This window comes from Corvus brachyrhynchos, unplaced genomic scaffold, assembly GCF_000691975.1.
Source record: "Corvus brachyrhynchos isolate BGI_N302 unplaced genomic scaffold, ASM69197v1 scaffold114, whole genome shotgun sequence".
Lineage (NCBI taxonomy): Eukaryota > Metazoa > Chordata > Aves > Passeriformes > Corvidae > Corvus > Corvus brachyrhynchos.
In genome coordinates this window covers 826042-840358 of record NW_008238337.1, presented here as the reverse complement: position 1 = coordinate 840358, position 14317 = coordinate 826042, and the positions used below count along the sequence as shown (strand labels likewise).

Here is a 14317-nt window from a genome sequence, read left to right as displayed (position 1 = left end):
ACACAGGTGTAATTAGGAATTGGGCCACGACTCAAACAGCCACTTGCCCTCACGCTGGTCTCACCATTCGCTGTAATAGAATAAAACCCTCCTGTGAACTCACAGAGTTTGACCTAAAGGCTGAATGCCTTAAGAATCCAGACGGCCAAAAAAGGTAACTCTGATGCACATCAGTGAGAATTTTCAGAGTCCTTGCATCTTACTGCACACACACCAACAGCAGTGGTACCTGTGACAGATTTACAGTTCCCACATGGAATTTGTCAACTCCTGAGTGATTCTGGTGGTGGGAGAGACGCAGGAAGCCCACACAGGATATGATGAGCCTTTAGAACTTAACCTGTTCAGTCACAGCACCAGTGACCACAGCTCTGCAACTGGGGCAAGGACACAAAACCTAAAGGAAGCTCCTGTGTCTCCCATCTTCATTACCAGCCTGCAGCCTCTGTCATCACTGCTGCAGAATTCAGCTCCTCAGAATTAGTTTGGCTGGATTAAGAATATAAAGATCATTTCCAAAATCTTTCAACTCACCCATCAAAATCCTCAGCATTCAAGTGTCCACTTAGGGCTGGAATATTGCAGCTGCATCCAAAAATATAAAGTGTGGTGATCACCACATTATCAACAACAGAGGGAGGCTTTCCCTCCCCTTCAAAAATTTCAGCTATACCATGAAAAGGAATTACTGAGGAAGAAGGGACTGATAGTATTTGTTATATGAAATTATCTAACTTTCATGGCTTTCCCGTGTTCTTCATTAAAATTGTTACCATACTCTTATTTAAAACGTGTCTTGTTTTGTAGCTGCAATGGGATGTTAGTTTGCTGACGCCTGTCAGCTGAAAATGGCAATTATAAAAATACCAAGTGATCACTGTCAAACTTTTTTCCATTTTGCCTGGTTTCTATGCTTGAACAACAGCTAAGGTTGAACACCACCTGGTTTCCACACTCATGATTTTTTCTGCAAGGGAATGAGAATGAAGAGGCCTGGGAACAGACTACTGGATGCACAGTTTGATGCTACAAAAAGAAAGCATTAATTGCAGCCTGTGAAGGCACTCAGCCCTTTTTCATCTCAGATCTGGTGAGCATGTGGCCTCGGGGTGAGATTACCCACAGTCCCATCTCTGTTGGAAAGCTTTTCTTTTTGGTCCGTTAGCTTTCCATCAGATCAAGGAGCTCAACCACCTCAATAGGCCACTGCAGTATTACTGGAGCTGGTTCCTGCAAAGAAAAACCCCAAACTCTGTAAGTGAGGAAAAAATATTAGTTTTCAGCTGTCTCTGCGAGCTCTCTGCATGGCTCATTACTCAACTGCAGAAATGGCAATGCCACACAAGAAAGAGAGATTGCAGCAGCCCCAGCTGAGGCTGGCTTTGCTCCTGAGCAGCCCTACCATCCACATTCATTTTCAGATCAGATTCAGCCCTGTAAAGAATTATTGTAATTTTTTTTCTGTTTACAGCTTACAGTCTAGATTTAAGTGACCAAATTCAGCACACAAAATACAGGAAAGCACCACAGGTCAACTACTGCACCTGCACTATGCCTGTAGAAGTGGGGGTTTTTAATTTCCAGGAAAGGTCTGTCAGAACCATTTTCTACAGCCAAATTACAAAAATCCTGAACATTGTTCCCGTGAAGTTAGACCTTGACTCCTAAAGGCTTATTGTTCCCAGCTGTGTTTTCACAGCACTTAGCACAATTCTACTGCAGTTTCATTATTTCTTCCTCTCGAGCTTGTGGCATCTCCAGGAGCACACAATGCAGCATTTCTCTGGTCCCAGCTACTCATGCAGGGCAGAAGGCAAGTTCCATTGCGAGAGCTGGGCAATCTGCTCAGCTGAGAATGAAACAAAAGCCTTCCTGGTATCACCCTTGGCCAGCAGGTCAAGGGAAGACACTGAGAGTATTTGGAAAGTGGGAGAGCTTCCGTCATGCAAAGGATAGAATGTGCAGAGAGACTTACTACTATTGGAAAAAAGAGGTGAGAATTATGAAGCTTGCATGCACGTGAGAGTATTTTACTGCAAAAACAAAAGGAGTTATTTTCAACCACTGAATGTAAAGAAGTGACTGAGCATCAGTTGTTCTGATTTTCCTTTCAGGTGGGTGAAATAAAGTACAAACCATTTCACATGGGATTACTATGAAAATAAGCGAAACTCTATCTTGGCTGCTGCAACTTGAATTCAGCATAAGCAACATTAAGATTTATTTATTCCATGAAAATTTATGGTAGTTTAATATTTGTTTTAGTCTGAAACTGAAGGGTAAAGAAGTGATTGTGTCCTCTTAATTCAAATTGCTTTAATTAATGTGAGGGCAACTCTGCAGTTTGGTAGAATACAAGTTTCATAGGATAAGACCAAATATATGTGTACTGAAGACATCAGACCTGCCGGGATCGCTCTGGTGAGGGGCTGTGCACAGCCTGTCTGCCTGGAGCAGCCCACAGAGCACAGGTGTTCTGATTTTCTTTATCATGCAGCTTTCACAATCCCATCTTCACTATCAGTTCTTACTCTGCAGAGTAGTAGCACAACACAGAGTTCGATCTTTACTTCTTCTTCTTCTTATCTTCCAACTTTCATAAATTTCTTCTTGCTTGCCCTCAATCTTGATTTTCTGGGCTCCCAGCCTAGATTTTCAATTATTTTCTGATAACTCGCAAAGGTCAGTACTAAAGTTCAATGTCACCTCTAAATCTAAGATTATATATAGTCTGTTCTCCTCCATGATTGCTTCCGTTCATCCCATTGCTGAAAACAAGACTTGGAATTGGAAGGAAAACAGTAACAGCACTGACCTATAAATAAGGGGGCAAGAGAAAGTGCAGGAATTATGGAGGGATTCACTTTCTGAGCATCTGAGAGAAACATTTATTCAGTTACTGGAGAAGGAAATGACGAGGTACTGGAAGCAACATTTGCTAAGGCCCAGTCAGATTTAGACGAGAAGGAATACAATGATCAACTCTTCCTAAGACACATGTCAAAGAAGGACAAAAGATAACTGAAACTGCCACAACAATTCCACAGGCTTCAGATGAGATTTTGATAGTGCCTGTTTGTAGGAAGGAGATAAAACAAGTGGGAGAATGTGTAATTTCTGTGACAAATGGATCAGACTGGCAGCAAACATCTGCAACAAGTCAAAGACAGGCCCAAAAGGGGCTGAGGAAATGGTGCAGAGGCACAGATGGGAAAATTAGGAGGGCTGCTCTTCTCAGGTAGAAAACACGAATGAGAATGTGCTTGTTATGAAAAAGATGATGGGCTTTAGCACTTCACAGTATGAACTGAGACACCAGAAAAGCCCTCTTACAGCAAATAACATCCTGCAAGACTCTTTTAGCATTCTGGGGGGAATTTTTCTTCATCCTTTGGTCTTCACTGTCTCCCAACAACTTTCCAGACAAGTTGTAGATCATAAATACCTAAGGGTTGGGAGAGCTAAATACCTGAGAAATTATCATCTGACCTACTGCAACAGCAAAATCCTACAAGGTCTGGGAATGCTCCCCTCTGCACCTAAACCTGAACTCACTGCTCCTCGCTTAGGCTGCCAAAGCCCAGAGCTGTCAGCACTGCAGATATGCTGCCAAACTCATCGTTCTTTTCTGAAGCTGCTGAAAAGAGAACAGTTGAAGAGAATCTCTTCATGAACCATCCTTTTTATTATTATTGATGCAATTTGGTTATTTGATGAGGACCTATAATGCACACGCAGACATTCTAAGCACCAAGACTATAAATACAGGAACAAAGGGCTGCTATATTTAGTATTCTCCACTTACAAGCATTTCTCTTTTTTCAGAGTCTGATCCAAACCAAACTCGTAATTCTGATAGGAATAGATGGAGGGATGAAAGGAGCATATGACTGCATAGAAATAAAATGAAAACAAACAAATACATGCTTCAACAGTGATTATTGCACCATTACTCTGATCTACTGCTGCTCAGATAAAGAGGCTATATAAAAAGGCAAGAGAAGCCCCAGCTGATGCTGATACATGTATTGTAAACTGCTGCAGCTGAAACAGCAGGAAACATCTTCAGCAACATCCAAAGCTACGACAGGACAAATGGGGAAAAAAGGTACCAGCAGCAGCAAACACCGGGGTAAGACCACAGATCCTAACCTTAGTTAGCTTTACACAAACGAGTAACTAACAACAACAGACACAGAACACTGAGATACCACTCAAAACATCAGTCTGCTGGACAGCATTTGGGAAACGCCACCTTCATTGTCAAGGGAATTCATAGTGATATTTGCTTTGTATTTCTTCTAACGGGAAATTGGATCCAGGTCAGACTCCACGTAATTTAGAATAAAAGAACCTAAAGGCTAACCAACAGGATTGTGTCTGATTCTCTGTGTGTTCATAGCAAGTTAGCTCAGGAGTTCAGAAGAATCCAATTGACTCTCAATTTTCAAGTCCCGATGATAACATAAGGGACCAGCCAACATTTTCTTTCACCATCTCATTACCACCACTGCCCATTATGTTCACAACTTGCCAAACTGAAGGAGCTTAAAATAAACCCCAAAGACCTGAAGGGGCAAAGAAGGAATGAAATATTTCTAAGATCTGCACCATCTTCCAAAAAACCTGTTTTTTCATGTAAGTGGTTTGCTGCATTGCTAATACCGACATTGAACATACTTTCTTTAATAGTTTATTAACACAGATTACAACAGAAATAAGTACAAAAACATCTTTACGACATCTTCTTATAAAAGGCTTTTTATGTTCCCTTTTTCATGCTGCTGTTTGGAAAGGCTTAGATAGCTTATTAATTGTAACATCAAGGGATGGCATCTACCCAATCTCTTAGAATATTTTAATCACACAGATGCTTTCATGATATCTTCATTTTTTTCCTTACCCCACTCCTCTTTTCTATTCTTACAGGCCTCTGAGCAGTTCACATTGTCCAGCAACCAGAATGTCACATTCCAATTTTTAACATGATGCTAGATGTTCTAACAAGATGCTAGAAATTAATTATTTTCATGTGGTGACACGTACAGCAGATGCTGTATAACTGCAAGTAAAACAGATCCTGCTCTGAACACCCCATATTCTGAGCAGACAAGACAGTTTAGAAAAAGGGAAAGCAGGGAACTGGAGTGGTTCTACAAAGGTTACAGAAAGCCAGTGGGTACCCTCACTCCTAAATCACCATCATGAACCACTACATTCCCCTGCTCTCGTAAAGAAGAGAACACTAACAAGGTTAAATGATTGCATTTTTGTAATAGGATAATAATACCTGACTTTAAAAATGAGATGGAAAATAATGCTTTATAAGGTCATTTAAAAAAATAAACCAGTACTATTAGAAGACCATTCTGAGATATCAGTCATTTTCCTACTTTAGAGCCTACCAAATAGAGATATTTCTGCTCCACAAAATATGAAACAGTCTGTAATCCTCAATTTTGCTGGAGACGCCAATGCTCATGTGTGGCTTGTCTGAAGAGATTTTGTTTATTTTTTAAAATACAGAGCATGCTGTCAGGGCTGTAGTACAGCCTGGCTCAGTGGAAACCCATTAAAACCACTTTGCTGGGCAGATGGTGTCAAAGAGTCAGAAGCACAGAACAGAATCCCACTGTGCACAAGTGTTCAGTATGCACGAAATCATCTCCTATCAGACAATGCTGCAGGGACAGCCAGCCACAAAGGAGAGAGCAGAGCACAGGAAAGTCAGGGTAGGCTCACAACCCAGAAATATGGAACATGATATGGAACAAGGATGAGGAACCCCATGTGAGCAAGGGCAGACCTATGCAGAGCACCAGATGGGGCTTTAAAAACAACACACTGCTTTTACTCACTGAAGGTGTAACTAGTCTTTGTCACTAAGAGGGACAGCACAACTCAAAGACTAGAATAAGATTTTGAAAAGTGTCCACTACATTTTGGACCCCCATCTTTCACACCCTGATTCACAGGACTGCTGAGCAGTTGGCATTTCAGTAGAACTTCTAAGAGTGGGTACAAAGGAACTCATCAGAGATGTCTAGAAATGGCCTTGCCACAGCAGAATTAGAAGATGACAAAGCTTGGTAAGTCACGTATCAGACGTGCACTAACGCAGCAGTACATTGTAAGGCTCCTTCTGCATCTGTTCCTTCTCCACTCTTCTAGAGAAGGTAGGGCACGTGTCTTCAGATGAGTGGCTAATCCTGTAGGTCAGCATAGCACCTAACAAAGCCCCTAACTTGGGGTTAAACAGATCCTAAACAGAGTGAAAATGAGCGTGAAGGTATTCGCTGTACTCTGCACCACGTGTGGCAATAAACTCCCAGTGTGTGTGCACCTCTTGCCTCTGCTGGGCACAGTCAGCTGCTCAGTTCTGCCCCAAGTCCTGTACTGTGGACCACATGAAGATACCCTTCCTCATCTTCAGAGCTACAGACTTGTGGACCTGAGCAAACTAGAACCTATTTTTTTCTGAGAACAAGTAAGGATGACAGGAATGTAACTGCAGGTACTTGGTGTATTTACAGTTATACAGAACAGTATTTACAGTTTTGCAGAGCTGGACAGTTCTTCCAGCAGTAGCTCAAACCACAGTCCACAGAAACAGCACCAAGCCCTCGTTCAAAGCAGGAAAACCTGCCAATACACCCCACTGCTAGCAGCAAAGTAGCAAGTTAAATGTAGGAATTTGACATACACAGGAAAGAAAACTAACTACCCCATGTGTACAAGCTAATTAAAATTAACCAAGCAAGGCTGATTACATTAGGACAGAGATGCAACACTAAACGATAAATACAGATATTTCAAATATCAGCAGATGCAAATCACCATTATTTTCATGAAGACAAGTAGAATGAGTCACCATGGCTCAGCAGAAAATGGAGGATATAATTATGTGCTAATCCAGAATCTTTGGTGAGTGGATTGAAGACTAAGTGGGATTGTTTTCTTTCCTATATTGTGGGATGGATCAATATTCAGACACACCAGTGACTAGTTACCTCTGCCAGCTTTGGGTTCCTCCTCTTGCACGATGAATTTACACAATGTATACTGAAGACATAAAACCGCACTTTTAAATAGAAATAAAAAGCAAGTGATGTTGAGGGCCCACAAAATCCAAGGTTCTGAGACCATTCAGCATTAGATGACACTAAACTCAGCGTTAGATGAGACTAAACCCTGTGACTCGGAGGATTTTTTTTAGCATGCAGGACATGCAGACTCATCTGTGTGATAATCTGGACATCTGCCTTGCTCCTCAGCAAGAGATCTGCAGACTGTCTGCTCAACAGTCTGCCTCTCTTGAAAGCAAACAGATCAAAAGACAAGATGTAGAGCATCCTGGTTCAGCTGGAGAGGAACCTCTGTTGCTCCTTAGTCTGTCTCAAAGCCGTATCCCCCAAGGGTAAAGAGTGTGTTGACACCTTTGCACACCTCTGCTTGGGGTGCTTATTATTATTCCCCCTGCTGCTTTTTCAGACATAGCTGGCTAACTCATTTCTTTTGTGCTTTTCCTAGGAGCTACATTATTCAATATCCTTCCCCCTTCTCACAGTTTAGAATCTACATGGTCATTTTCAGATGTGGGTCTGGTTTGCTTACGAATCATTACCACAGCAAATTTTTGAAGCACCTTAGCCAAAACAAATCTTACTGGCACTGTGGAAGATTCTTTATTTGCAAATAAGACCCCAAAATACTACACAAACCAAATCAATTCGAAGTAACTTTAAAAACAGAGCCAGATGGGCCTGTGAGAAGGTGAAGTGACTACAGGAGGAGGAAAGAAGCCTTCTATTTTGTAAATCTGGGGAAATGTGGCAACACTGATTGAATCCCAGTGGATTCAACACTGAATCCACTACCAACCTTTTATACTCTGTATAAGAAACAAAAATGCATTTTACTGAACCACTGCCAGGGAGACAATTGCCTGCAACACAGAAAACTCCCTCAAGAAACCTTTCTGGAAACCTTGATTAAAAAAACCCAACAGTGAGGGTGTGAGAACAAACAAACATCCTCTGTGTGTGGAAGGAAGCCTCTGAGGCAGTTAATTGACCCCGGAGCGCAGATGCCATTAAGTGACTGGCAGGCTACTCCTGCCCTGCTTCACTGAGCCACTGCTCAGTGTTGATTTAAGTCAACCTCTGCTGTAGTGGATTAGAAACACTCACACCAGCAGTGCCTGTGTCTGAAGCACCGAGGCAACACCAAACAGCTCACAGTAACACTTCCAACTACCACAGTTAGTCTCACTACAGTGGTTTTTCTCAGCCCTTTCAAGGAAAAGAGCCATCATTCTGAGAGAAATCCAGACCATCTTACACAGAGCCCTGGTTTTGGTATTGTCACAAAGGTCTTTGTTTACAACCAAACACAAACTGGGATGCAGTCTGAAAGCAGCCTTGTTACTTCTATTTCCTCCCCTCGGTTTTTTCTAGCTTGCACGCAGAAGGTTTCTGGCACTGGTTTCACAACACTGCTCAGATGTTCTATGAATCACCACTGGTGTGTGGGCTACACACTGAAAAACACCACTCCAGAAAACTGTCTACTCTGAATTAAAGCCTACTAAAGGCAATGAAATCCCCTCTACTGACTGCGGTGGGCTCAGATCACACCCACTGCGGATCAATAGATGGATGTAACTCCTTCTGTCACGGAGCTGTAGTTACACCATCCTCTGGGTCAAGTTTAAGTCACAATACCAAAGCAGAAGATGGAAGTTTGCATAGATACCACACAGGCTGTACTTGGGAAGATGAAGAGTTTCAATCCCTTGGCTCTGTGAGGCCATCACCAACACCTTACACTGGAATTAAGTCTATTCAATAAAAGAAGAAATCATAGACGTGAACAAGCCAATCCTCATTGTACAGTTAACTGTGGCCACACTTCACCCCCAGGGTGGGGTAGCCTAACATCCTCAAATATGTACTTTAAAACCGCTCATGATAATTGGTGTTATCTACATGTCTCAGAACTACTTAAAATCCACTTCATTTGGAGCTGCCATTAATAATGCAGCAGGCAACATTACAAAGACTGGTGAAAACCAAGTAATTTAATGTGCCACTTTATAAACCAAACTTGTGATGAATCTCAGCTGCCTCTTCAGCTTTCCCACAATCAGTCTGTCTCGAGTCATGTTTATGTATCCTAGGACCCGTGAGAGACTGCCACCAGACTTGGCATCCACAACCACCTCAGGAGCTTGATCTAATGTGAATGCAGCATGAAAAATCAGATTATCTTTTGATTCTCTCCTTTATTAAATAAAACTGATCTTTATTGAATAAAGCTGCTTTTATTAATATCTAAAACATTGGTTGGTGTCACAGAGCCTGCCAGTCCTAAGGAACTAATAAAAGAAAAGACAGAAGTAAAAAATGAGAACATTACAGGGAAATACTAGAAACCAAATCACATTAAGCCAGTATTGCAGCTGAAAAATAAAACATGGGTCTAGCTGAATGTTTTGTTTAGTCTGAATTGTTTTTACTGAAAGAAAGGGAATCAGAATGGGGCTTTTGCCTCAAGTACTCTGTGGCAAGAAACACAGCAAGAGCAAAAAAGTGCAAGTTATTTTCCCCTTCCCTTGTCTCAAACAACTTCAAGTTCAATGCAGCTGGGACAAAGCACAAAAACTTTGGTTTTAAAGAGACTGCTTGAACCTTAAGCTAGAAAGCTTTAATTTATTTTGGGGGTTTTATAGAAAACTTTCGGGGTTTTTGCCTGCAGGCAGAGCTTACAGGAAATAGTGACCACATCGGTACTTTATGCCCACCTAAAAGCAGCAACCACCACATTTTCTATACAGATCAGCTACACAGCTGGGGCAACAGCTGCCTGTGATGGGTCTGTCCACAAGCAACACCAGCACTGTTACTTTGAGAAAAGGAATGTGTGCCTCATCATCACAATCAAAATCTGTCACCATGAACTGTAATTCAACCCTGAACTCCTGTCTAGCCACCACCAAGATGGAGGGGGGAAAGGAATACATCTCTTAACTCAAATAAAACAATCTTTGATTTTAATCCCGTATACAGAATTATATCCCATTACTGACATACTACCACTGTTCTAGAGGCATGAACTCCAAAGCAAGTAGTGCTGAAACGCAGTCGTTGCACTCCTCAGCTTTTCATTTTCCACGTTCCTAAGTCCACTTCAATGCCAGCAAAGACCTGCACATCAAGATCTCTGGGAATGGCCCACAGCCTTCTGGCAGCTGAGGGGTTCTTTGTACACCACTACCCCCACGATGCCAGGGAATGCACGAGTGACTTCCTACAGAACTGCAACTCACAAAGATACACTACAATTCTAAGTGAAGGGCAATGTGGACAAAATGACATATTCTGATACCAGCAGAATTGCACAGAAAAAGGCAAAGATGGAGCTTGTCCACAATGAGACAAAAAAATCTACAGTATAAGACCCAGTGGAAATCAAGAGGGTTCAAAGAACAGTACAACATGGATAATTCCAAAGGAAACAGGAGCAAGAGCAGTTTCAAGCCAAATATGCAAATATTCCTCTCCTATAGTGTAACCAAAACCAGACATTTGGGGGTTTGGTTTCCCTGTTTCCCCACGCTCACTTGCTGTAATAGATTTGCATCACTGCACATGTGCTCTGCACATCTCTGGCTATGGGGAACACCCTGAGAGGATACAAGGAAATCCTGCCTAATATGCTTGCCAAGCCTCCATTTCAATAAAATTGAGAGAAAAAGAAAATCAAACCAGCAGCTCTATGGCCTGAGATGTCATTAGAGAGCAACTTGCAGGAAATTTCTGCCCAGGATGACAGAGAAGAACACAAAATGCTCAGCAGAACACAAGCAGGAAAAAAGTCACTGAATTATTTACTTGGGTTTTTACTGTCAACCTAAACTTGAAATTTGAAATCAATGAAATCTGGTTTTATCTGATGATATTCATAATGAAAAAGGCTCCTCAATCTTTAGTCTCACAATATACATCTCAAAAGTATTTAGCATCTTAAGGGAGATGCTGGTTTCATTCTGGACTTAAGCCAAGCATGGAACCTGGAGCCCAAATAAAGTATTGAAGTTTTTACTCTACTCCAGTGGAGCTGATGACTTTCCATTTAAACAAGGGAACAAAACGTCCACGTTATTGTGTCTCTTGTATACAGTCTGTTTTCATTAACATCAGTGGGACCTGGTTATTTTTCGACTGAAGATTTCCCAATAACTTCTTTTCACCCTTGCTAACAAACAGCAAAATGCTGAACTGACTGAGGGTAGGCATTGGCCCCTTAGGACTGACTTAAGAAAACTCTGCTGAAGACAAAGCTGTGAAATACAAGTGCCCCAGAACTCCACTTACAGAGCCTTATCGCCTCTGCCCTTATACACAGATATATGATTAGACTGACAGTGCATTAACACACATGGATTATATCATCACTGACAAGCTGGCCTGGTAGGAACTTTAGCTCATTACTGGAAACAACAATTCATTTCTCAGGCTGGAGCTCTGCATTTTACGAGATAAAAGCAAAGCAAAATCACAATGGTATTCTCAAGTCTTCAACATTATTACCTGAAAGATTTGGAACTGTGCAGTACAAGGTGTGTTGCCATGGTTCTGAGTAATCAGCAGCAGCCTTATACACAACAGACAGCTGATTGCTGTTGCATGTTAAAAGCTTTTGTATCTCTTTAGGAAAACTTTGTCATCGTGTCATAAATGAGAGAGTTTTTCTATTAGCAGCAGAAAAGCATCAAAGAAACATGCCCTGTAGCAGTAATCATGCCTGATTTATTTTTTGTCTGTTTATCTTACTACGTGGAGGGGGGTGGGAATCAACCTTTTACACTGTCAAGTTCATACTATAAATCTCAGGAACACTCTGGTCTTTTCAGTGTGCTAAGGCATAGCAGTGCAGACGGAGTCTGCTAGCAAAGGAAAAATAAACAATTGCATTAAAGATAGATATCTGTATCACTGAACAGCAGAGTCCTGGCAATCACACAGTAGCAGTGTCTTGGGTATCTGAAGTGCAAGATCAATAGCACAGCTAGGACCAGTAACTCTGGTGGGATCTCGTGTGTCTGGTTTCATGGAATCACAGGATTCTTTAGGCTGGAAAGATTCCCGGGACTGTCGAGTGCCACTGCTAACCCAGCACTGCCACATTCACCCCGACCGTGTCCTCAAGCACCACATCTCCACCCCTCTTAAATCCCTCCAGGGATGGGGACTCCACCACTTCCTGGGCAGCTGTGCCAGGGCTTGACAACCCTTTTGGTGAGGCAAGTTTTCCTAATACGTCTTTCAAAAGATATATAAGTAACATTTAAGAATAAAATCACATATGAACGCTGTAATTGCTGAGTTGGCAATAAAAGAAATGCTGTATTCTGTAAAACTGAAATGCCACTTTTTCCAATCCTGGAACAAGCTGCAATCTCAGTCCAACACTATGTTAATGCAGTGTTAAGGCAGCAAACTGAAACACAGCAAAAGCCAAGGGAATGAAGAAGTTAATTCTCTTACTGCTCTGTTAGCCTATCCAAAGTACTGATGATATTGCTTATAATAAAATACATCATTTACAACCTAGCTGGGCAATCACAAGCTACCAGTGTGCAATGTGAATGAAGCAATCTCTTGAAAACACTCTGACTTCTAATCCCTGCTGCTAATGCATTTCCATTTGCAACTTTAGAACAGGACTTATGTAGGCACCGCATTTAGGGAACATTTGAGAAGACTTATAATTTTGTTCCTTTCTTTCTTTACCTGTTCTAAGGAAAAAAGGAGGAGGAGGGAATTTGATACAGGGAACCACCACAGAAATACACAGCTATGTATTTTGCCTTCTGTCAGTAAGTTCAGTTCTGGATAAAAACTAATTAGTAAAAATAACTCACGTAATAAAAAGAAAAGTGCTGATCTCTGAAAGTGTAAAAAGGTGTTAAGAATAACTAATACCTTTTTTTGAAAGGGATATTTATAAGCAGGACTCTTTAACAGTATGTTTGCAAAATCACAGATTAAATGCATATGCTCTTTTTCCCCTCTGAAGACTAAACCACGTGAAAACTTTGTTTTCCTGCCAAAATGTAACTGCTGATGCACAGCATCTGCTCGGTAGAAATGTATATTTCTCCTAATTTATATTTCACAGGAATGCTCGAAATCATCTAAATTAAGTATTGCAGAAATGCATTCACCTTTTGGCTGAGGCCATCGATGAACACTTCTAAGTTCCAAGGAAGCTTTAAATGCACACAAAAATATGTGCACTGTCTGTGTGCTGGTTTTCTGATTCGAACAGCAAACAAGCTCGAGGGCTCCAAGAAGGAATCACTGAGTTGTCTGAAGTGATGCCATCAGGACATTCAAACTCCATTCAGCATGCAGGATATCAGAGACCTGCTACAGCATCTCATCAAAGCTTTTAAATGTTTCACTAAGTACCTGTTTCTCTGGTCCAGTAAAACCAGGTTGCCAGTCAGTCTGAGATACAGGATTTTTTATCTAATAAACGGCACAGAAGATAACGGTGGGGGGCAGCCAACTCCAACAGCTTGGACCTCTGGGGACTTCAAATTTCTGTATCACAAACTCTTAGTAATCCAAAACTGAGCTATCAGCTAAGCTCAGCAGCAGCATCTACTACCTGATCCAAAGTACAGTAAGGAGGTAACAAATGCCTCAGTAACTGGAGACTGTTTGTCGTAGTCGACCAAGGAAAGATCCTTGCACTCAGGATTTCCCATCACATCATCTGTGTTTCTGACTAGCACATGGCTCCCCCCAAGCCTTTCCGGCTTGAACTGTGGGTATCAACACTCAAGGCATTACAGAGAGAGAGACAAAGGCTGGCTATGCAAAATCAGAAACAAGATGCAGTGAAACAGAAGAGATTGAGACTTACCTTTGGAAAAAACTGCTGCCAGGCTCAAGAGGAGAGGTGACAACAGATGCCCCATATTGCTAATCCCAGAAGCACACATCCTAGGGTTTGTGGAGCACTTAAGGCTCAGTTTCACAGACTTTGTAGTCAAAATAGAAATCGGTCAGCTGGAGAGGCTACATTTTCAGAAAAGGTCATCTGGAAAGCGCAAAAGGCATTTCCTTCGGAGAGAAGACTTCTTCAGCTTTAACCCTCCCCCTTCCTCCCTCCTTTCTTCGAAACAGATGATGCCGTGAAAGAAAACCCCTCTCCTCGCAATAAATGAAAAGGAATCAGCTTTGATTCAGATGTCGGTGCGGAGCCGCAGCTGCCCGAGGCAGGAGAGCAGCCCCGTGCCCGGCAC

At 41.8% G+C, this 14317-nt stretch overlaps 1 protein-coding gene across 1 annotated transcript in view; it reads right to left on the bottom strand.

Annotated features, from left to right (window-relative positions):
- Positions 1–14311, bottom strand: part of TMEM132D (transmembrane protein 132D) — a 209901-nt gene extending 195590 nt beyond the window's left edge. Inside the window, exon 1 of the mRNA XM_008634130.2 lies at positions 13936–14311. Within this exon, the coding sequence (XP_008632352.1) occupies positions 13936–14014 (79 nt within the window). The 5' untranslated portion in view covers positions 14015–14311. The remainder of the gene's footprint in view (positions 1–13935) is intronic.
- Between the last annotated feature and the right edge of the window lie 6 nt (positions 14312–14317).